This window comes from Centroberyx gerrardi, chromosome 2 (genome assembly GCF_048128805.1).
Source record: "Centroberyx gerrardi isolate f3 chromosome 2, fCenGer3.hap1.cur.20231027, whole genome shotgun sequence".
NCBI lineage: Eukaryota > Metazoa > Chordata > Actinopteri > Beryciformes > Berycidae > Centroberyx > Centroberyx gerrardi.
Window position 1 is genome coordinate 12,733,984 of NC_135998.1, and position 24,082 is coordinate 12,758,065.

The 24,082-nt window shown below is 43.8% G+C and overlaps 2 protein-coding genes across 10 annotated transcripts in view; both read left to right on the plus strand.

The window, feature by feature from the left end:
• The window catches only part of atp2a2b (ATPase sarcoplasmic/endoplasmic reticulum Ca2+ transporting 2b), a 40,362-nt gene extending 24,484 nt beyond the window's left edge, over positions 1-15,878 (plus strand). The window contains exons 8-23 of the mRNA XM_071905173.2: positions 615-770; positions 997-1,138; positions 1,430-1,596; positions 5,929-6,017; positions 6,271-6,373; positions 6,487-6,618; positions 6,817-6,936; positions 7,577-7,795; positions 8,078-8,201; positions 8,431-8,642; positions 8,983-9,203; positions 9,366-9,568; positions 9,909-9,994; positions 10,149-10,282; positions 11,198-11,315; positions 11,610-15,878. Coding sequence (XP_071761274.1) covers positions 615-770; positions 997-1,138; positions 1,430-1,596; positions 5,929-6,017; positions 6,271-6,373; positions 6,487-6,618; positions 6,817-6,936; positions 7,577-7,795; positions 8,078-8,201; positions 8,431-8,642; positions 8,983-9,203; positions 9,366-9,568; positions 9,909-9,994; positions 10,149-10,282; positions 11,198-11,315; positions 11,610-11,882 — 2,499 coding nt within the window. The 3' untranslated portion in view covers positions 11,883-15,878. The remainder of the gene's footprint in view (positions 1-614; positions 771-996; positions 1,139-1,429; positions 1,597-5,928; positions 6,018-6,270; positions 6,374-6,486; positions 6,619-6,816; positions 6,937-7,576; positions 7,796-8,077; positions 8,202-8,430; positions 8,643-8,982; positions 9,204-9,365; positions 9,569-9,908; positions 9,995-10,148; positions 10,283-11,197; positions 11,316-11,609) is intronic.
• A 2,066-nt stretch (positions 15,879-17,944) lies between these two features.
• Positions 17,945-24,082, plus strand: part of bcr (BCR activator of RhoGEF and GTPase) — a 108,215-nt gene continuing 102,077 nt past the window's right edge. For 2 of the 9 annotated variants that reach the window (XM_078287668.1, XM_078287673.1), the window contains exons 1-2: positions 18,425-19,037; positions 19,080-19,550. In XM_078287668.1, coding sequence (XP_078143794.1) covers positions 18,434-19,037; positions 19,080-19,550 — 1,075 coding nt within the window. In that variant the 5' untranslated portion in view covers positions 18,425-18,433. Of the gene's footprint in view, positions 19,551-24,082 lie in introns of all 9 variants that reach the window. The other 7 variants (XM_071905156.2, XM_071905155.2, XM_071905154.2 and 4 more) reach the window with 7 other exon arrangements.

Sequence of the window (24,082 nt, forward strand, 5' to 3'; positions counted from 1 at the left end):
TTATCCCTGCCTCTTCTCATCGTTTCTGAGTGTCTGACTGTAAAGGCCACAGTGTTCTGCTATGTCATCCTCTTCTTAATGTCTCTTCTTCTGTCATCCCACTTCTCTTCCCATCCCCTTTTCTATTTTAGAGTCATACCGCCTTTTAATATTTATCTCTCTCTCCAGCATGCAATAAAACATGCAATAAAAGTGCATACCTTTGTGGAGGGTAAACAAAAATTGGAGACACTTTTCACAGCTGAAAATATCCTCAGCATTCTGTTATCAATTTGGTAATTTCATTTGTTGCAAGTGCATTTGTGCTCATTTTGATTACATAAGAAATTACATCTTCTGTGCCACTAGTCTTCCAGCCTACCAGCCGAATATGGGAAATTAGATTTTAACAGTGACAGTGAATGTTAATGCTGTGTCTGTTTCCATTGTTTCCTAAATTTGTTTAGAAATGATACAGGTGATGTGTTGCCTCTTATTGCATGTTGATTCTCCTCTCTGTGTGCTCTTGACACAGCCCTGAAAATAGCTGCTTAAGTAGTTTTACCCCTATATCCAGAAGCTTAATGCATAGATGTCCTGTATTCTACCGTCTGCCCTCCACTTCTGTACCACAGGGCACCAACATTGCAGCTGGCAAGGCTGTTGGTGTGGTGGTGGCCACAGGCGTCAACACAGAGATTGGCAAGATCCGAGATGAGATGGCAGCAACAGAGCAGGAGCGCACACCGCTGCAGCAGAAGCTGGATGAGTTTGGAGAACAACTATCCAAGGTGACACTTTTTTTTTTTGACTGTGCTGCCATGAAAATGCAGTTTCCCCTTAGGTATGAATGAATTTTAATCTATCTAAAGTGACATTATACTCTGTCATACATTTGTCCCCTGCTTTTCTTGCCTGTCAGCTATTTTCATTTATAACAAAGTGCTTTAAATGTTGATTTCAATTATCATTACTTGAGTGCTATTAATATTATAATAAAATGTTATCTAATTCAAGGTTATTTCACTGATCTGCATCGCTGTGTGGATCATCAACATTGGCCATTTCAATGATCCTGTCCACGGAGGCTCCTGGATTCGCGGGGCTGTCTACTACTTCAAGATCGCAGTGGCTCTGGCAGTAGCTGCTATCCCTGAGGGTAAGCTGGAGAGCTGTACAAGTGTAGCCACATGCTTTACATTTTTGCTGCTCTAATGCATTCAAACCCCAAGAAAAGTTGGTTGAAAAATCCTGCAGTATTGACTTTCTCATCGTAAGGATATTTCAAGATAGATATAGGGACTTCTACAAAGGATAGTAGTTTTGTCAGTGGAGTTCATTATTATAGATGGAAAAGTGGGGATTGTTGTTGTGGATTTCTTTTCACCATCTTTCTCCTTCTCCCCCTATATCTATCTTTCTCTCCCTCTTTTCCTCGGTTTCTCTACAGGTCTGCCTGCAGTCATCACCACCTGCCTGGCCTTGGGAACGCGCCGCATGGCCAAGAAGAATGCCATCGTCCGCAGTTTGCCCTCTGTGGAGACTCTTGGTTGCACCTCTGTCATCTGCTCTGACAAGACCGGCACGCTGACCACCAATCAGATGTCTGTCTGCAGGGTGAGAGAAGAATGGATGGTGTGGGAGGGATGCATAGGTGGTGGGAAGGAGGAAACCTTAGACCTCTATCATCAGCATCTGGGACAGAGATGGATAGTGGAATGTTTCATGGACTTCATGTTTTTATGTAAAAATCCTACAAAGAAGAGAAGTATCTCTTTGAGTGGTTGGGTTTATGAGGTGGCCAAATTAGATAAATTTGATGAACATTTTATGCCTAAACAGCTCGTGCAGCGTAATCAAAGTGTTTTGTAATCAAACGTTTTCATTGTGAGTCCAAAAAGCCTATATTTACCCCATTATCTCCCATATCACAGCATGACAGCATATTGAGCTCATTTAACCTAAAAAGTGTGTTTTTGTCTTTGTTAGCTCATTATCTAGCCAGCAAATGATTTTTTCTTAGTAACTAATGTTAACATACAGCTACTAGCCACAATGTTAGCTATTGGGCATATCAGATTGGTTAAAGTGATGAAGAAATGGTCAGTTCCCAAACAAAAATAGCACAGAAATTAACCATTTCTTTTTTTTATGCTGTTCAGACAGAGATGTAGGCCTAAGTTTTGAAATACTGATCCCAGATGTTGTTGCCAAGAGCTGAGGACTTCCAGTGTGGCTGCTGGAGCGTCTGTTACATCATCTGAAAGCCTTCAGGGATTTTATTAGCGTGTTTGAGGGGTGATGTGTGGGCTAAAATCAGCATTCGTTTTCATCACATTCAGTGATGTCGCCTATGTATTCACTGTTTTGACACTGACTGTTAATGACCACCTCCTTTACAGTGAATAATTTCTCACCTTGGTCAGTGAGTTATTCGAGACACGAGTGTTCCGTCAAAACATAGGCACAGTAGTCCAGGGTCATTAGAAGGCAACAGCTCCCTTGTCATAATTCGCTCCAGTATGGAGGCGCTGCCAATACATATGCAAATTTCCAGCTGCTCATTGCAAAATGCCCGACAAAAAATAGCCTTGGTTCACTCACACACACACACAAACGCGCGCTCTCTCACTCACACACATGAACTCGGTGGCCACTTTGTTGGATACTCCTCTCCATTTATGCAAATGGATCACTCCTCCAGATAGTGATTCACATGTAAATAAAGCAGAAATATAAAGCATGCAGACGGGGTTGAAAGGTTCAGTTACTGTTCGACTAAACAACAGGACGGGCAAGACATGTGATTCATGCGACTGTGAACATGGTATGATCGTCAGACACACCGGTTCCGGCATCTCAGGAACAGCTGACCTCCTGGGATTTTTACATACGACTGTCTAAAATTTACAGAGAATGGTGCAATAAACAAAATGTGGGAACGTTTCTGGCACCTTGTTGAATCCATGCCTCGAGGAATTAAGGCTGTTCTGAAGGCAAAATGGGGGTCTTACCCGGTACTAGCTAAGTGTACCTAATAAAGTGGTCACTGAGTGTACACTGCCCTCTTCTACAGGACAAGTTTACAACACACTCCCCAACTCTGGCACAGTTGTTTTCAGGCAACAGTCCTATCCTAGCTTTGAAAAACTCATCCAGTTGAGACTGTGTTTAACAGAATTAGTCCATCTTGATGAATACTAGTTTAAATTGCTGCCAGCAAAGTATGATAAATGAGCACTCAGTGACAGAAGTTTGGGTAACGCAGTCAAGGTGTCTCACTGGACAAGATGGTTTAAAAAGTAAATTTCTGAAATGGCATCTGAAGTGAAATTAGCGTGCTTTGTGTACCTCGGAATAGGCATGTATCGAGGGAAAATGTTAAAATGAAGTGGCGCAGGACAATATTTAAACAGGGGATGCAGTATCCCGTAATCAAGCTGCGGAGCGGACGGTGTTTAATGTGAGTGATCCATCTCTTAAATGCTATACTGGAAAGAGCAACTGCTGGCTACTTCCCTGCCATCTGAGAACAATCTGTTTGGGTGTAAACTTTTCACTGAGCAATAAAGCAAGCCTGACCGCCTTTTGCTGACAGTAGGGATTTATTCCCTGAGCGCCGTTGACGTTGAATGGCTAATAACGGATAATGAAGGATTTATTTGTACACCGGTATGGTTACAATGAGATTGGAAAGTACAGGCGGTAAAAGTCTCTTGTTTTTTAATCGATAATGTGTATGTCATTATGTTGGATTGATGAAATCCATTCATCAGCCTAGCCACTGCATACATTTGATGAACATATATATTTCTCTTCTTGTGCCTCTGAGCATGAATAACCTGCATGAACTGTGTTTTAGTGTCAGACAGTATGTACCATCCCCCCCACCCCCTCATTTTGCTTCCCAGCTCCTTCTTTCCCCTCAGGCTCTTGCTTTTTTTCACATCATGCCTTTATAGTAATTTCCCCTTCCTCTATCCCTCCATCTTTCTCAATGCCTCTCCTCGGCCCTTCATTCTCTTCTTTTGTCTTCCACTTCCCTCTGCCTTTCTTCCCTCCCCACTCCACTCTCCTCCCCCTTTCTTGTTGAGGCAGCATGCTGATCAGTATGCAGTAGTTAGTCACTTGCAGCAGAACCAGCAGTAGAGTTGCATAACTGACCTTGGTTAGAGATTTTCTTTCTCATACTTTCTCTCTCTCTCTCTCTCTTTTTCTCTCCTTCCCTCGCTCATCGCACATAATTTTCTCTAAGTCAAAGTTACATTCAGCCCACATCACAGGGCATCAAAAGGACTAATGCCTGATACAGTAGGATGCTGTTCGCAGTTACTTGATATTTCGTGACGCAGAGCCCAGTGCTTTGACCCGTCTGCAGCATCCAAGCTTCCCCTGTCCGAATAGGGTAGTACTAAAATTAGGTGTCCCGAGCGGCGGAATGTTTTTCTTGAATTCCTGATTCGCTCTTGTGTTTTGGGGAGGACGTTCCTGACATCACTGCTCTTTGTAGGCTGGCTGCTGCCTGGGGGGAGTGCAGCTAGAATACCGGCTCATCATTTTGTTCAGATATTTCTCTCTTCTATCCCTCTATCCTGCCCCTCTCTATTTTGGAAAGCCTGGCGCTTGGGAGATAAGTGTGTGTTATGTCTGTCTGTGTGTGTGTATGAGTGAATGCATCTTTGTCCTCCTCCTCCTCCTCCTGCCTCTCCTCCTTCGAATTGTGTGGGCTTCCATCCCATTCATTTCCATTATGACAGCCCTGTGTTTATCCCAACCCAGATAAATGTCCTTTTATCATCCTCAGTGCTACAGGATGAACCAAACTTACTTCTCTGCACATCTGTTTTACAAAATTAATAGCCTCATCTATTTGAATAAGTAACAAAACATTAATTCAGTGTAGATAGCATTTTTTTTTTTATTGATTGTGCTCAATGAGGGGCATAAAGGCATATGCACTTCAAATTAGACAATCCAAAAATGCAAAAGGCATATTTTTAATGAACTTTGTCCAGACTTTGAATAAACCAGACAGGTTATTCTCTTAAATGACCTCCTTAACGGAAGGGTTTAGATACTCAAGGTTATGCTGTATCCGCTTTAGAGGCAGTCACTTTTATCCAGAACATATTCATGTACTGTGAGCGCATACAGGGGAATTCTGTGTCTGCCTTGCTGCAGGATGACATTTATTGAGCCTCCCCACCAGACTAGTCGGTGTCTGTTCTGGCTCAGCATCACTGATTTCATTATTGTACCCTGTTCAATGTTCAGATGAACTCGTCATGCTGAGGCTTCTGCTTTGGCTGCTAGTAGTATGCTGCCACCCGCTGGATGCAGTCTGCAACAGCTGGCCAGCTTTTCCCCATCTACCTTTTGTGCTCAGATGAAGACTTGAATATATATAATTGAGAAAGGGTATAGAGAATTTAAACCAGAGTGGCCAGAAACTTTGTCATAACTTCTTATTCTGTCTCTTTTATAAGGTATACATTTCCTAGATGTCTTGTTGTTTTTACAGGGACAGGTGGACATGCATAAGGCAAGAAGCAAGTGGTGTGTTGTGTAAAGCTGGTTTATAGTTCGGCCTCGAAGTGTCGCCGGTGCTACGCCGTAGGCCGCAAAAGCTACCGCCATAGCTTACGTGCACCTCTCCAAAAATGTAACTGCATAGGGCGATGTAAGACAGCAAAAACTGTGATCGGTCTGCTAAGCCACTTCGCTTTTTTTCCGTGCTTTGTTAGCAGAACGGAAAGTAATAAAAACTTGACACTGCCATCTAGCATTCTATGCTGAGGTCTGTGCGCAGAATCACTAACGCAGAACTATAAAATGCTTGCACCGCCGTAGACACTGCAAGCAAGTTACGGCGTCACTTAGATGCAGAAGTATATTTCAGCCTTTACTATTATGTATGAATAGTTTCTCAACCATTTTTGTGTCTCCTAGATGTTCATCATTGACAAGGTGGTGGGCGATCACTGCTCCCTGAAAGAATTCACCGTCACTGGTTCTACATATGCCCCTGATGGAGAAGTGTGAGTATTCAGTCTCACACATATGCCTGCTGTGAAATGAACTTACTGTACCTATAACAAGACAACTCGATTTACCTTTCCGTTAAACAAAAGTTCTATCTTTTAGACACAATGCTCCGATTTATACCAAATGGATCTAAACATAATATCGATACAAATCCTTTTCCCCCCTTGTCTTTTCATGTCGTCTTCAACTAGCCCTGCAATTGGCTCACTCACTGCCTCCCCCTGTCTATTTTTGTGCTTTGTTTAGGTTCCATGATAGCAAACCAGTGAAGTGTTCCCAGTATGATGCCTTGGTGGAGTTGGCCTCCATCTGTGCTCTATGTAATGATTCCTCATTGGACTACAATGAGGTTGGTAGTGCAACATTTTTGCCTGATCACTGGTTCATAATGGTTCACAGGACCTTACTTGTTTTGTGTGGCATTTTCTTATGAAGATTAACCATCTGTGTGTTTTTCTCTAGTCCAAAGGTGTGTATGAGAAGGTTGGTGAGGCCACAGAGACGGCGCTCACCTGCCTGGTGGAGAAGATGAATGTGTTTGACACAGATGTTAAGGGCCTGTCCAAGATTGAGAGAGCCAACGCCTGCAACTCTGTATGTAACTTTTCAGTTCCTCAGTCAATACCTTTAAATACAAACGGTGTAAAAAAAAAGAGTAATTATTGTTTTTTTTTTTTTTTTTGTTTATTTTATTCAAATAAGATAAACCATACTAAATGGAGAAATTATAACAAATTTCTGTTAAAAGGACAATGAAGTACTCATTGTACTGTTTTATGCATATATCTTTAGGTGATCAAGCAGCTGATGAAGAAGGAGTTTACCTTGGAATTTTCCAGAGACAGGAAGTCCATGTCTGTGTACTGCACTCCTAACAAGGCTCGCTCCTCCATTGGCAAGATGTTTGTCAAGGTAAGACACAAACGAGTCTAGCATTACTCAAGGTTTGACTTGTGCAGAGACGTCCGTGACATAAAAAACTCTAAAGTAAGTCATTGGATTTTGTTGACCAATCAACTAGTCCATTTTTATCAAAAAATCTGAAAATTCACCTTTCCTTCATTCTCTTTCTCCTTTAGATTAATGGAATCATAGAATAATAATAAATATGTTAGATCTGGTCTTTGTCATCAAAAGATAACGGACATTTTGAATATTGTGATACAAGGGATGTTTTCTTAGGAATATTAAAAACACTTACTTGACTAAATTAGTCTGTCTGAGACCCTGATAGCCTATTAACCGTGTAAACTTCGGCAGCTCTAGACTAGTGTGATTGGATCAAGTGTTTTGCCAAAGTAAACTTGCCTGAATGGGACAGGATATCAGGCGTTTTCACTAAATGTAAAGCTCCGCCTTTACTTATTGCATGTATTTCCCTTACACCCTGTGGTTGATCCCTTACTTCTCAGGGTTTGGATTTTTCAGCTTTTTCCTGGATTTCAGTCGTTTTTTGACCCATTTTTCATGAAGATTACTTCATATCCTGCTTTTCTGTTTTGCTCTGATCAAATCCTGCATTTTAAATTCACTTGTGCATGCCTCCTTATAGGGTGCCCCTGAGGGAGTGATTGACAGGTGCACCCACATCCGTGTGGGCAGCAACAAGGTGCCCCTGACCCCTGGCATCAAGGAGAAGGTGATGTCAGTGATCAGGGAGTATGGGACAGGCAGGGACACCCTGCGCTGTCTGGCCCTGGCCACCCGAGACAACCCCATGAGCAAGGAGGACCTGGTGTTGGAGGACTCGGCCCGCTTCATTGAGTACGAGGTGAGAGTTGGGACAATTGATGTGGTATTTTCATTTGCCAGTACACTTTGTTAGCTGTAAACATCTGACATCACATACCCAATCAAATGTTTATTACTACTAGCAGTTGGACTTTGCATTAGTTGCAATTGGCCAATTATATAATAATAATAATAATAATAATAATAATAATAATAATAATAATAATATTATATAATAATTACTTGTAAACGTGAGTGAATGAATGAGTGCAATAATCTTAAAAGTCTTGCCTGATTTTATTGTACTTTTTTTTTTATCCAGACCGATCTGACGTTTGTGGGCTGTGTGGGCATGCTGGACCCCCCCAGGGCAGAGGTGGCAGCCTCTATTAAACTGTGCCGTCTGGCCGGCATCCGAGTAATCATGATCACTGGAGACAACAAAGGTATGTAGAGAGGGTCATACGAGACTGTCTGCCTTCACAGAGTGTAGAAGCAAACAGGACAAACAAATCATTATGTTAACTTATTGGTGGTCTGGATTCCAAAATGCAAGAGAACAATCTACCAATCAATACTCAAGTACTGGGGAAATGGTGAAATATAGCTCAGCATACTCACTCGCATTCCAGGAAGACCTAACAAGTAAATAATCTACCTTCATATATGTCTCAGGGACGGCTGTGGCTATCTGCAGACGTATTGGCATTTTTGGCGAGGAAGACGACGTCTCCAGCATGGCTTTCACTGGCCGGGAGTTTGATGACCTGTCGCCTGCTGCACAAAGAGATGCTGTGGTCAAGGCCCGCTGCTTTGCCCGTGTGGAGCCCTCGCATAAGTCCAAAATTGTTGAGTTTCTGCAGTCCTACGATGAGATTACTGCTATGGTAAGAAAAAAAGCCCATCGGTTCCTGTTTACCATTATCTGTGAGTTGGTTCTTAAATTATCAATGTGCTCTACAATCTGGCCTACTAACTTCAAAAATGCACTTTAATATTTTTGGTGCATATAGGTTAATATAATCTATGTATCAAATATGATTTTTTTTTACCCTTAACTACCATCTATTTCTAATGGGGAAATTAGATTAGATGAGACTTAATAAAACTTAAAGGTTCCCCATGGGGAAATGATATAGCATCCCTGGAAAATTTAAAACACTGAAAATTGTAATAAACCATAATTGTAACTGATCATTCCCTGCCCTGTTTTCTCCCTCTCTTCAGACTGGGGATGGAGTAAATGATGCCCCTGCTCTCAAGAAGGCTGAGATTGGCATTGCCATGGGTTCAGGCACAGCTGTGGCCAAGACCGCCTCTGAGATGGTGCTGGCTGATGATAACTTTTCCACCATTGTAGCTGCAGTTGAGGAAGGGAGAGCCATTTACAACAACATGAAACAGTTCATCAGATACCTCATCTCCTCAAACGTGGGAGAGGTTGTCTGGTAAGGAAGATTTATACAAACACACGCTCCATTCCCTGTACAACCCCATCCACCTTAAATACACACATGCATGCACACATGCTGCCTGTGCTGCACACAATTTCTTATTCTCTTGCGTTCGCACACACATCATAGTCATAACCACACTTCTCTTGTGTGTAGTATCTTCCTGACTGCAGCACTGGGTTTCCCTGAAGCCCTGATCCCTGTTCAGCTGCTCTGGGTCAACCTGGTGACCGATGGTTTGCCTGCCACCGCCCTGGGCTTCAACCCCCCAGATCTAGACATCATGAACAAGCCACCGCGCAACGCCCGCGAGCCGCTCATCTCCGGATGGCTCTTCTTCAGATACCTGGCTATTGGATGTGAGTGAGACAATGTGGTGTTTACTGATGAGTCTTTCAAAAGAACAGAAGAGGAGGGAAATAATTACTAGAGCGTTGATGGATTGACTCTGTGTGCGTTCATTGTATGTGATGCTCATGTAGTCCTCTCATCCCTTACCATGTGTTCTCACTGCAGCTAACAGCTAGCTGAAATCAGCCACAGTAGCACAGTTATGTGGTTGCTAGCGGTGTGAAAGCAGAGTTTAATGTCAGAAGTCACTGAAAAATGTTAATGCTTCATCTCAGTTTGCCTTTCTCTCTGATATAAGTGCACAAGCATGTGATATCTCACCTTGGTAGATGTGCTTTGCCTCACCAGGTTATGTGGGTGCTGCCACTGTTGGTGCTGCTGCCTGGTGGTTTGTTGCTGCTGAGGATGGTCCCAGGATTACCTTTTACCAACTGGTAAGAACCTGAGCCACACAAATACTATTACTCTTAATTTACAACACACAAACTCTCATAGACCTAGCTCAAATGCATACACTCTTGAAGTATATAATATATAGTATATTGTATAGTAACTTGACTGTTGTTTCCCCCCCGCTGCTTCTTATAGAGCCACTTCCTGCAGTGTGGTCCAGAGAATCCAGACTTCAAAGGTCTGGACTGTGAGCTGTTTGAGTCTCCCTACCCAATGACCATGGCGCTGTCTGTGCTGGTCACCATTGAGATGTGCAACGCCCTCAACAGGTCAGCTTGAACAAGGCATCTTACCAAGTCCTTCTCAGAGACAGCAGCTTTTGAAAACTGCTAGAGTTCCCAATACTCCGATGCTTCTGACATGTTTAATATGCTTGTTCTTTAGTCAGCAGATACAATACCAGTTAGTAACCAGAGTCTTTTGCTGATATTGCTCTGTGACAAATTTAATTCTAGGAATTAAAAAAAAATGTAATCAGTGGACACTAAAAAATGTCCCAAACCCATCAGTTTCCCACTATTATTCAATGCATGTTTAGCCCCAACTATCTTACTAGGCCATGTCAACTTCAGGGGTGAACTTGGACATGCATCTGTAGCAACTTAATAGAGTGTATTATGCAGTTGTTAATGGGTTTGGGTGTATCGGACTGCAACAGATGCATTTCCATTTATCTGGAGACTGTGATGGCAGAATGTATAGTACAACATTAGATTTTAGCCCTAGATATTATCAGCAACTGTTTAAAACTTGTGTACACTAGTGTTATGGAATTAAAAGAACCCATGTTTCTCCCTTAGTGTTAGAAATGAATTGGATACAGTTGAATGTGTCAATTACGATCTTGCTCTGCTTTCCCCAATTTTACAAAAGAACCAGTTGCTGGTACATAAGCCTCTTTGTGTTTGGAAATTGTACCTGGAGAAAGGGTTTTAATATGGTTTCAAATATTTGTATCTGGTTTAGCTCTGGCCACAAAAGTGGACATAACGGCTCTTCAAAAAGATTTTTCCCAAGTATTCTGAATTATTCAGCTTCTATTTTACCAAGCCCTGATGCAGAGCAGTACCATATCAACATGTTAACAAAATTGGGGGAAAAAAGTGAGTGCGTTTCAAGTAGTGCCTACTAAGTCAGTGAGTATTAAATAAACGTGGCCATTTGTCTTTGTGTTGTCACTCCAGTGTGTCAGAGAACCAGTCCCTGCTGCGTATGCCTCCCTGGGAGAATGTGTGGTTGCTGGGAGCCATCTGCCTCTCCATGTCCCTGCACTTCCTCATCCTCTATGTGGAGCCTCTACCAGTGAGAAATACTTCCTTTCATTTTAGTTGATTGACACATAGAATGGGATAATTGGAGTGGGAGCACACTGAATGACAGTAACATGGATGTAAAGTATCATGCAATGCTACCAACATAAGCTTCTATCATTTCTATGCACCAACAAGCTTCGCTGGAATATTTGTAACTTTGCTCATTAGACACTAAAATACAATTACGGGTTATTCTGTGAAGCTAGAAATAAGATTCACAAGGAGAAATGTGGAGAATAAACCGAACAAATCTCAGCGCCTTGTCTTGTGTGCTCCTTCTCAGATCATCTTCCAGATCACACCTCTGAATCTCACCCAGTGGCTGATGGTGCTGAAGATCTCACTGCCTGTCATTCTGCTGGACGAGCTGCTTAAGTTTGCCGCCAGGAACTACCTGGAGCCCGGTAAAGAGCTGGAGAAGCCTGCCGGCACCAAAGGCTGCTGCCTGTCTGCATGTATGGAGGGAATCTCCTGGCCCTTTGTGGCCGTTTCCCTCCCCTTGGTGCTCTGGATCTACAGCTCCGACACTAACATGGCCGACATGTTCTGGTCCTGACTGACTTGAGCACAACCCTGACTTTTCCATTTCCCTCTTCCCCACCGCCACTCCCCACTTTCCTCTCCCTCTTCCCTCTCTGCCTTCCTACGTGTGCATAGCTAGCGTGTGTGCGTGTGTTTGTAGAGTTAGAGTGTGTGCTTGTGTGTGCCTGCAGAGTGTGCACGAGAAGGACCAAGTTTAACACACGAAACGTAACAAATAATATAAAAATGTAACATTGAAAAGTTTTTTTTTTGTGGGGGGGAGGAGATTTGTGAATGGGTGAGGCTTTAAATGCGAGTGTTAGACGACCATCACTCCCGTAGCTGTGGACATTTTCGCTGGTTTGAACGAAAAATACTGTTATCAGGCTTTGTTTTTTGTTATTGTCAATATTGCCTTTTAAATTTGTACTTTTAATGATTTGGGATTATCATTCATCTCATTTCACTACAGTAACAACAGCAGATTGTGTTTTGTTAAGCTTCTCTTTTTCATACAAAATTTAGATATTCAAAAGCAGTCCATTGACCTGTACAGAGATTTAACACTATTTTATGCAACTGTTGTTTTTTTTTTCTTTTTCTAAATTGCTTTGTAAATCGTTTGACCAGCGTGGCTTAGAGAGAACGCCTTGATTTATTTTCTAATGTTTACCATTGTGTCTTCAGTATAAACTTAGAACTCTTTCAGAGTGGACAAGCTCCGTGCAGCAGAGGAGGATGAGGAAAGGTTTGGGAGTGAACGTTTGAATGCACCGCTGAAACAAAAAAACGAAAAAAAAAAAATATCCTGAAAAATGAAAGCTGCATGTTCTGTGACTAAGCATGAACTGTATGTAGTTTTTCATTTCTAATTTAATTGTGTATGTCCCCCCATGTTAGTGTATAAATTACCTTCATGGATGTTTTTTTACTATTATGATTTGAAAAGCCAGTTTTTCTGCACTAGGCAGAGCACAGCTACCTCAATATGATACATTTTTGCTCATCTCTAGATGCTTTTCCTCATGTGGCTTTCCACAGTCAACAGTCAACACTTCTATTCCAACTACAGCATAACATCTGAGGTGTGCCCCTATTTGCTTGTGCAGAAAACGAACAAAATCGTCCTTCCCTCTAACCTAAGGATATAGTTTTGTTTGTGTTTTTTAATTGATATTTGACATTCATTAACTTTATTTGTGTTGTGTTTTTGAGACGGAACTGGGTGGGGATGAAGAAGTATGTTAATATTGCCATCGCCATAGGGTATGGGGTTTGATTCAAAGGAGACTAATGTTGAGAACTTAAGAAAAATACTACTAATACATCCAGTACTCCAAACACCAACTTGGATTGCAAATGAGGCCCCAAATATGTTTCTACTTCAAGGAAAAATACACTCATGAACCCTTTGAATCAAAGTGTTTTCTGTCTTTATTTAATAGGACTGACACAAATGGGTTTGTGAGATCATTTCTATCCAGTGTTTTTTTTTTTTGTATGTGCATACAATACTTGAATACAGGTCATGTACAGACTGATGAATGCTTCATGTTTACTGGGCACAACATTGCGGGCAGGGGATATTTATGATACAGAGAACAGATCTAGTGTATTTTTGACCCTTTCAAAGGCTTTAATGTATAGGGGTCTTACAATTTGTACTAGGCATACCATACCTTGTAGTAGTGTATACATGTTGCATCGGAGTCCATACAGTCACCACACCAGTCTTAAACATTATTTTGTACTGAAATAGGCTCGTGTGGGAAAACACCCGTGTTCAACGCATGTTTTTTGGTAGAAGCCTGGGTTTGTTCACACTGTGTGTCTGTGTTCCACTTACAACAACTGTGTGCTTTTTCCTTCAATGCCTTCCATTGGCTCCCCTGTCACTAGAGTGAGTATCCCTTTGCTTCCTTCACACTCCACAAAACACCAATCCATCACAGTGAAATCTATTAAAAAAAACAAACAGGAGGTACAGAGAGAACCACTCTCCATTTGTAATAGAGATCCTCCCCACATACATTTTCTTTGATTGGTTTACACCTTTTAACTTAAAGGTCCAGTGCAATGACAATTGCACTTCTCAATTTCATTATATAATTTAATAAAGGGCCTGTTCATGTAAAGTTGCATAAATTATTATAACTGTCAGCATTGTGGAAAACTCTTCCTCTGGTTTGGCAACAGAAACTCCCATCTACCTCCTGGTGTAAATGATGTCACCTACACCCAGGTTTTAATGAATGCTCTGATTGGTCGACAGTATGCATAGTTAATCAGGTGTCCCATAGTCTGTCAGACAACAGATCAGCCAGCTGCTTGCCAAACTAGCCAAAATCTCTGTGCCTCCGTTGTCGCTGGGTGCTGAAGTTCCAACACTGGATATTTGTTCCCCAAAGACAGAAATATTGTCTACAGTGAATGATTATTATAGTTATAGGGGAGGTTTGGCTCTCACAAGCTTTGTACCATCTAACCATCAAAAACTGATCAAACTTTTCCTGACCCGAGTTGAAATCATTGCATTGATCTTTAAGAAGCAGTTTGAGAAATCAGTACCGTTCTTGAGTCGGTTCTTGGGCAGCCGGGTCACTGCAAAATGGAGATGTAAAATGTAGATTTTCCCATCAGAAATAGCTTAACGAACCATTTTGGGTGCTGATCCATAGTTCAAGAAAACCAGGGAAAACCAGCGTTAATTTGGATCTCATTTCCACATGGCACTATTGTGAATGTCACTGTGCACCGTTCTTTTCACCCCGCTGACACTTGCTTATATTCACAAAATCGACATCTTGGTAATATGGCATGAAATGAGTCATTTTAATAATATTTTTTGACGGACGACACATGTCTTTTGTACTAATTCAGCTTCTCTCTCCCCTTTTAGGTTGGCTCTCGTAAAAGCTTCCATTCCCTGCAATTAGAGTTAGATGCAGAAGCTGGAATCCTCATCATCGCCCTGCAATCCAGCATGTGTGCTCTCTGTAACTTCACACACCTCAGACACTGTGGTGACCAGCATTGTGTTTTACCCTGCACAGACACAAGGACAGGTTTTCATACTCACTAATGCCAAAAGAAAAGACCAAATACATAAGGGTGTATATAGGGTTTGGGATTCCAGAGTGAAGGTGATGGAGCATGGTTCCCACTGCCCTACACACACACACACACACACACACACACACACACACACTCTTACACACACATTACCTCTGTGTGTAGATGCTATATTAACATGACTATTCCAGATTTGTGTGCAGGGAAGTCCTCGATACCCTCGGCATTCCTCCTTGCATGAATAACTTATTTCCAAACTTCCATGGTTCCTTGACACTTAAAATGATTTTAAAGCACTGGGTTGACCGGTCATAGCTGTATATCAATGTACAATACACTTATCATGCATGCGTTTCAGCTGTATGTAGGCTTTGCAGTTTATATTTATAGATTATAATATTGTATAATGCTCAGAATTACGTAATTAAAGATGGTTTTACAGAGGAAGATATATCAGATATTAGGAAATCACTGTTTTTATTATAATGCTTTGGGGAATTTGCACAATGTGTGACTTGGAGAAATGACTCTTACTAAGAACTTGACTGTGGTCTGCTACTTGAGTTTGAACTTTATTTTTTATTTTTATTTTTTTGTCACGACCGTAGGCCAATCATTGATTAGTTTACTTTCTGGTGAATTGGTCCTTTGTAATCAGGACAAGAGACTGACACTTTGATTCATCGGTATACTGCAATACAACAGTGTTCTGTACCTGTTGAGTGTTTTCTTTGTGTCTCTCTGCATTATTATTATTATCATCATGTATCTTATCAACTGCAGTAAAACTGTGATCTAACGTGAGGGGGCCTGTATCGTCCCCTCAACAACACCTTGTCGAAGAACAATATTAACCATATGTAAAAAGACGGTCATTATTGATGTCTAATAATGATTGTACTTAATGCATTACCGAGATTGTGGTTTCAGGTAAATAAAACATATTATGGTCTTTGAATTGTTTCATTGTTTTATTGCTGTTTAGTCAATAGACGTTGTATAGTCCAGAAAATGGGATGTCTTCACGTATGTCCATGTTTTGCTCCACTGTCCATTAACACATATGAGAGCTCCGATTACATGGATTAGGCTATATTATAAAATACAACAAATAAATAGCTACATTTAGTCCTAATTTGACAAAATAGAGTAACACTTTAAGAAACTAGCCCTCTATATTTTAGAGATTTTGAAAGATGATTTTTTTTTTTCTACAAGATGAGTTTTCCCAAAGCGTGCTTTAAAAAAAGAAGCTTTTTAAATTACTTATAATTAAATCTGCATTAAGGAGCAGCAGCTGTTACAAATACTAGGCTGTCATTGGAAACAAAGCACTCGGCTGAAATTTTGAAATGGGCCTATATATCTCTCGCGAACATCCACACGCGCACACACACATCTTAACTCATAAAAACGTTATATAGACCCTACTGTATCCATTAAATCCAATGAGCCGCAGGGTGGCAGTGTTGAGTTATGGATCCAACCACACGCCCACAAGTTCTGTAACACCTGCCTGACAGGTAAACTATCGCCATTGAAAATTTAAAAAAAAATGGAGTATGTTGAAATATTATGATTATTATGATGATGATTATTAGTATTATTAGTGATAGTAGTAGTAGTAATAGTGGTGGTAGACTAGTAGCTGTTTCTTGAGACAATAGAAGGGGTAGGCCTATGTTGAAATAACATTATTAGAAGTACTATGAGCTTTGTTAGGCTATATGATAATTATATGTAGCTATCTATGTAGGCTATAGCATTCTCTTGACAAAGTTACCACGTGGTGTGAATAAAACAAACATTAATCATTTAACTGTAATAGAAAAAATATCTCAATGTGTTCTCAAAATTACAAACAAGCCCTCATGTTAAAGAAATCTAAAAAGAATGCAGTCCAGTCAGAGTTTTAGATACTCATGTTAGGCTAATATAAACTTTATAATAATACAATAAACTTATAATAAACTTTATTTACATAGCACTCTTCCAAAACACAAGACTAAACCTTCGGAATGGATATCACATACGGCTGAGTTTCATGACAAATCCATCTGGGGAGAAGGAAAAAAAAAAAGGAATAATTCAGGTGAGAGTTGAGCACATCTTGCTCTGTCTCTTTAACCAGCGCGCTCTCTGTCAGTCTGGTCCCTCCCATTCTTGCAGCCCTCCAGTGCCGGACTGAGATGGGAGCGCACACAGCACCATCACGGGCAAGGAAACGGGATAAATCTGGAATAAAAATGCATCCCACAAATGCTCCATGAAAAAAAAAATGGGATAACAAGGCTGAAGAAAACGTCAACCGATCCCGGATCCCGCCACAGTCTTTGTTGGGAAAAACGCAGGCGCGCTGTCGTCGCTTATTGCTCTTTTCATCCATTCTCCTTGAGCGCTGCTGGTACAAAGGGCTTCAGGAACAAGAGCGCCAGGGAATATATTGTCATATGAATGAACTGTGGACGAGCGCGAACGGATCAGTGGCCTATCGCACTATAACCGCGAATTTCAGACACAAGACAGTAAGTGAAACGAGGAGCATTTCTCACTTTCCCAGCCATAAAGCCTATACTACACGGGAGCCCGATCACCCGTTTCAGCGAAGACAGATGCTGTCATTGTGTCGAGGCTGAGATTTTTTTTTTTCTTTTTTTTTTTCCCCCTTCATATTCTGCAAGTGGTCTTTCCTGGAATAATGCACGAGAAAGGCGAGCACTATAACATTTTATTCCTAGTGTCTCACACATTCCCAGCTATTCCTCTCACTGGACACCAGCCGGTTTCTGTTGTTGATGGTAGGATATATTGTTGCGGCTGCGCAACCGATGGCAAGTGTCAGCAATTAGACTGTGTGTTTTTGAACGGATTATCTATATTATAAATATTGTCACTGTTTTTTTTTTACTTTAGTTTCCCATACGATTTTTTGCCCGTGGAGAACTGGACTAAAGTGACAAACGGTGCACCCCTGACATCATCCCTGTGTGTGAACTAAGGGTCGCTCAGAGGAATAAATTAACAACAATGGTGGAGCCGGTGGGATTCATCGAAGCGTGGAAAGCACAGTTCCCAGAGTCTGAGCCCCCTAAAATGGAGCTGCGGTCGGTGGGGGGCATCGAGCAGGAGCTGGAGAAATGCAAAGCCTCCATCAGAAGACTGGAGCAGGAGGTGAACAAGGAGCGCTTCCGCATGATCTACCTGCAGACCCTCCTGGCCAAGGAGAGGAAGAGCTACGACAGGCAGCGGTGGGGCTTCAGGAAGACGCCGCTGAACGAGGGGATGGACCCGGCGGCCACACAGGGCGCCGACTGCCTGTCCCAGCAGCCGCACATGCAGGAGACCGGCGGGGGAGTCGGAGGAGGTGGTGGCGTTGGGGAGAGGAGCCGCTTCCAGCCCATTGGAGAAGCCAGCAGGTCTAAGCCTAGGCCTCCTCCGGCCAGGAAGTCGGCCTCCCACGGAGACGGCCTCGAGCTCCAGTCGGCCTTTGAGGTCCCCCAGCAGGCCGAGTCGATGTCCTGCGACAACCTGGACGGCCTGTCGCCATCCAAACAGAGAGGCGGCATCTCCGTCTCCCCCCGCAGGCCCAGCCAGCCGCCCCCAGACAAGGACTTGCCCTCTGACCCCAAGGACAAGCTGGGCATGGGACTGGGGGTGGCAGCGCTCAGGTCCAACTTCGAGAGGATCAAACGGGCCAACTCGCACTCCGCGGGTGATGTTGCCAAGGGCCAGGAGAAGCAGCAGCAGCCACCACCGCCTTTCTACACCAACATGGAGTTCCACCACGAGAGGGGCCTGGTCAGGGTCAACGACCGCGACGTCTCTGACAAGATCAGCACCCTGGGCAGCCAGGCCATGCAGATGGAGCGCAAGAGGTCCCTTCACTCCCTCCCAGGTAACCTGGCCACCGTGGCCGGGGAGTTACGCGCCAGGCCGGTCTACCGGGGGCGTTCCACTGAAAGCACCTGTGGTTATGATGCTGAGTATGAAGACGGAGAGCCTAACCCGCGGCAATCAGCCAGGGCCAACGGGGGCAAGCCACCTCCCCCTCCCTGGCAGCCGTCTGACTTCCAGGCCTATTCCAGTGTCTATGTTGGTGGGGTGATGATGGGCGAAGGTGGCGGAGGGGATGGGAGGGGAGGCGGCAGTGGAGGCGGAGGTGGTGGGGTCACGATGAGAGACCATGGGGGAGGTGACGACCACCTCTTGACCTGGCCGCGCCGCTCCTACTCCCCTGGGAGCTTCGAGGACGTCGGAGGAGGCGGCGGCTACACGCCAGACTGCAGCTCCAACGAGAACCTGACCTCCAGCGAAGAGGACTTCTCCTCGGGCCAGTCCAGCCACGTCTCCCCCAGCCCCACTACGGCCTTCCGCCGGCCCTTCAGGGAGAAGAGCCGCTCGCCGTCCCAGAACTCCCAGAACTCCCAGCATTCCTTCGACAGCAGCAGCCCCCCGACGCCGCAGTCCCAGAAGCGGCACCACCGGCAGCAGGGCGGCCACGTGGTCATGTCCGAGGCCACCATCGTTAGCGTCCGCAAGACCGGGCAGATCTGGCCACCTGCCTCCCACCACGACCCCGCGGCCCACGGCAGGGCCTCCCATGACAACAGTTTCCATGGAGACCACCTAGGTGAGTGGCGGCTGCAGTCTTTAATCTTTGTTACAGTGGAGGGAGAGCAGGTGGGCTGGAGTGGGCAGGATATTTTAAGAGCCTGGCACTAACTGTGGGCCTGGTTGTGGGGAGGGAGGGAAAATGAATGAATGAATGAATGAGTGAGTGGATGGAAGTAATTTAGTGATCCAGAAATTATGTTGCAGTCTATTTTGTTGCATTTTTAGTCTCCTCTTTTCTTTATGTAAGAAGTCATCTTTGATGTTATGAAAGAAGTAATTCTTGGATACCTGACAGGTCAACACATGAGCACTGGCACAAAATGAGCCAAATGTTTGAGTGATGCATGTATGTGTAAGTAGCATAACGCACAAAGTGTGTGTGTGTGTGTGTGTGTGTGTGTGTGTGTGTGTGTGTATATGTGTGTTTGTGTTTGTATGCCTGCATGCGCTCCACACACCTGACTGTGTGTCCTTTGGATGGCCTTGCGTGGGAGAGAGATCCACCCCTGCTTATTCCTGGAATGTCAGTTGGGTGAATAATAAATGCGGTCAGTCTGAGTTGAAACGGGAGGTCGAGCCTTTCTCAGACGACTCCAGGGGCTCGGTGTATGGAATCCCAAGCACAGGTGTCTGTCTGTCTGTCTCTCTGTCAGTCTGTCTGTCTCTCTGTCTGTCTGTCTGTCTCTCTGTCTGTCTGCCTGACACCCAAGCAGACAGACTGTTGTAACAAAGTGCAAGACAATTCCCTGAATCTCAACCTGAAACTCTTATCAGCTTTTAGCACTGACCAGGACAAAAGAAATAGCTCCCGCCCTTACTCCTCCACTCTCTCCAAACAATTAGCTGCAGTATCACTAACCACTAATTTGCAGCCTTTGAGCCCCAGTACCTGTAATAGAACAGCAGTTACCAGACAGCTATGTAGCCTAGAGCTAAAGACCTGAGCACTGGGCCTGGCTCTGGGCCTGGCTAACTGGCTGCCAGGCTCAAGCAAAACAACAGAATATGTTGAAAATATCCAGAAGCACATTATGGGCAGTGTTACTGTAACTCTTCAGTAAAGTTTCTATTGTAGAGGCTGTGTCAGTACAGTTCAAATATTTGAAATAATTTATAGATATACAGTATAATCTGCCAAGGTGTGGTTAACTGCAGTGGTGTCCTGTGGCACCTTCTGGCCCGTTGTCTCCTGTGATTTTCTGCCGATGTGGTGAGTAGCGTTTTAGCGCCCACTGTATTGTAACGGAGTTGGGACTGGCGCCCTGCTGGACCAGACAGGCAGCAGGGTGTTGGCATCATATGCCTCTTCTGGTGCCAGGATGAGCTGGAAGGAGAGAGCGAGGGAAAGAGGTGGAGAGAGAGAAAGAGAAAGAGAGAGAGTGGAGTAATAGGCTGGGAAATAGAGAAAGATAAAGAGAAAAAGTTTGAAAACAGAAGAGAAGAGGGGGAATAGAGGGACACTAACTATGTCACAGCCCCTCTTTTCTGTGTATGGCAGAAAGAGGGTTTCATGTCATGGTCCATGAGACTAGGGATGTTGGCCTACTGTACTTCACAGTAATAAACTTCTGTCTTGACTCCAGGGTATGATTCAGTTATGTGTAATATCTCAGTAATTATTTGTCCGATATATTGACATTACTGGCATCATACAGGTAATTATTGGTAGCATTACTGTCAGAAACTATAACGATATTGTAAATAGCCTAAATATTCTGTATGGAGAGCTGGTCTCTGTACACCTAAACTTAATTTATTCCAACGGAAGAGCTGATATGGTGGCTGTAGTGTAATCAACCTTAAACCAACAAGCCCAAACTACAGGACTGCATCATGTCTGGTAAAACTTCTTGGACATGAGACACTGCCCCCATGCTCTGTGAAAGATTGATGCTCGGAGATCAACAAGACGTCTCCCCTTTTAATGAACCCCCCCCTCCAAACAAACACAGCACACCACCTCTCCCTTTTTCTGAAGGCAAACATAAACAACAAAACTCAGCTGGCCTCAGACAGGCCTTCATGTTTTTTTGTAAAAAAAAAAAAAAAATCCTTTGATCTCAGCGTGAGCAAGGAAAACACGTACAGATATGTTGAGAGGTCGTTTAATTGGTCGTTAATCAGAAAGCCTGCCCTCCGTGGTAGCTGTCAGACTCTGCTTTGTATTCTGGATTTCGTAGATGACAAGCAGCAGGCAAGAACAACGCTAACATCCAGCAACAGCTAAGATTAGCCAGGCTGTGGCTAGTTTGCAGCAAAACCAGAGAGAGAGTCCCCAAGCAAATGGCTAGCTAATTCCCCAGCTGCTATGTTTAGGATTATCTCTGCCCTGTCTGCTCTCTTTGTTTTAACATCTTTTCCACAACAATGAGCCCTGTGGGGAGTTAGGCTAGCCGGAAGAGAAGGGATGGAGCTGGGGATGGGGGGATGTGTTGCAGACAGCGATGCATTTCGTGGGATAATCTGGAATTTGAACATAAGAAGAAAACGTTGGTTAGACACCCCGCAGAGAGGTCTGGTTCCTATTTGGGGTTTGAGCTGTGGGCAAACGGGCCTGATGCTGACAGTTATGGTGATGATTGGGACATTCGCGACATCACTTAGGGTCCCAATTTATAGCTTTACAAACCAGGATAGAGAGGATAGAAAGGAAGAAGAGTGGAGTGTGTGTGTGTGTGTGTGTGTGTTTTCGGTGGGAGGCTGTTGATAATAATGAAGAGTGGGACGGTGCGAGGAAGACTGAGGGAGGCAGAGTGCAAGGCAGAGCTGTCGTTTCTCGCTTCACTGGTCAGGGATGCGGGGGCTGGAGAGAGGCACAGATGGGAAGAACTCTCCCGTTGCGTAACAGAAACGCACACACACACACACAGAAACACACACACTTTATGTTCACTCTTATACCATGAGGCCGCTGTGCAGTCAGCAATAGGTGAGCACGTATGTGTTCCCGTGTCCCAACCGGGTGCTGAGGTTGGGACACGGCTGAGGTTGCTGAGGGTGCCATGTTCAGGTTGGGTCTGAGTTTCCTCCTAATGGCCGACTTGACTCGGGAGACCCCACTGCCTCTCTGTGGAGGAGTCGCACCATCTGGCCTCACTGCTCTGTTTGGTTGGGTTTTGTTCTGTGTGTTCTCTTCTCTTCTCTTCTCTTCTCTTCTCTTCTCTTCTCTTCTCTTCTCTTCTCTTCTCTTCTCTTCTCTCCCCTTCTCTTCTATTCTCTTCTCTTCTCTCCTCTCTCCTTCTCTTCTATTCTCTTCTCTTCTCTCCTCTCTCCTTCTCTTCTCTTCTCTTCTCTTCTCTTCTCTTCTCTTCTCTTCTCTTCTCTTCTCTCCCCTTCTCTTCTATTCTCTTCTCTTCTCTCCTCTCTCCTTCTCTTCTATTCTCTTCTCTTCTCTTCTCTCCTCTCTCCTTCTCTTCTCTTCTCTTCTCTTCTCTTCTCTCCTCTCCCCTTCTCTTCTATTCTCTTCTCTTCTCTCCTCTCTCCTTCTCTTCTCTTCTCTTCTCTTCTCTCCTCTCCCCTTCTCTTCTATTCTCTTCTCTTCTCTCCTCTCTCCTTCTCTTCTCTTCTCTTCTCTTCTCTTCTCTCCTCTCCCCTTCTCTTCTATTCTCTTCTCTTCTCTCCTCTCTCCTTCTCTTCTCTTCTCTCCTCCTCTCCTCTCCCCTTCTCTTCTATTCTCTTCTCTCCTCTCCCCTTCTCTTCTCTTCTCTCCCCTTCTCTTCTCTTCTCCTCTTCTCTTCTCTTCTCTTCTCTCCCCTTCTCTTCTATTTTCTTCTCTCCTCTCCTCTCCCCTTCTCTTCTCTTCTCTTCTCTTCTCTCCTCTCCTCTCCTCTCCCCTTCTCTCCTCTCCTCTCCCCTTCTCTTCTCTTCTCTCCTCTCCTCTCCCCTTCTCTCCTCTCCTCTCTCCTCTCCCCTTCTCTTCTCTTCTTTCCTCTCCTCTCCTCTTCTCTTCTCTTCTCTTCTTCTCCTCTCCTCTCCTCTCCTCTCCTCTCCCCTTCTCTTCTTTCCTTTCCTTCCCTCTCCTCTCCTCTCCACTCCTCTTCTCTCCCCTACTCTTCTCTTCTCTTCTCCTCTCCTCTCCTCTCCTCCCTGATCATTTCCCGATGGCAGTTGCTCTTCATGTAAACAACAATAGTAATTGTTTCATGATGTGTTTTGTGTATTTGATGTGGGAGGTTTTCAGGATGAAAGGTCTACACGCTGGGCAGAGATGAGTAAATCTTTGGGACTGTGAAAGAAAAGAGAGAATGAGAATGAAAGATTGAAAAAGATATTTCCCCCGAGTGTCATTCATTGTGAAAGCAGAGGGACTTGGCAAGGCTAGGCTCATAAAACAGCAAAACATATTTAGAGGCAAAATTTGCGGCTGCCAGCTTTCATTTGTGAACTGTATCAAACAAACATGAACACAGCAGTGTGTGTCACATCTAACTGACACAGCCTCTTCCTCATACACACACATGCAGAAATTATTGATCTCTCCTGCAGAAGTAAAATGGAAATATACATCAGAAATAGTGAATAAGTGAAGAAAATTACTTGAAATTTGGA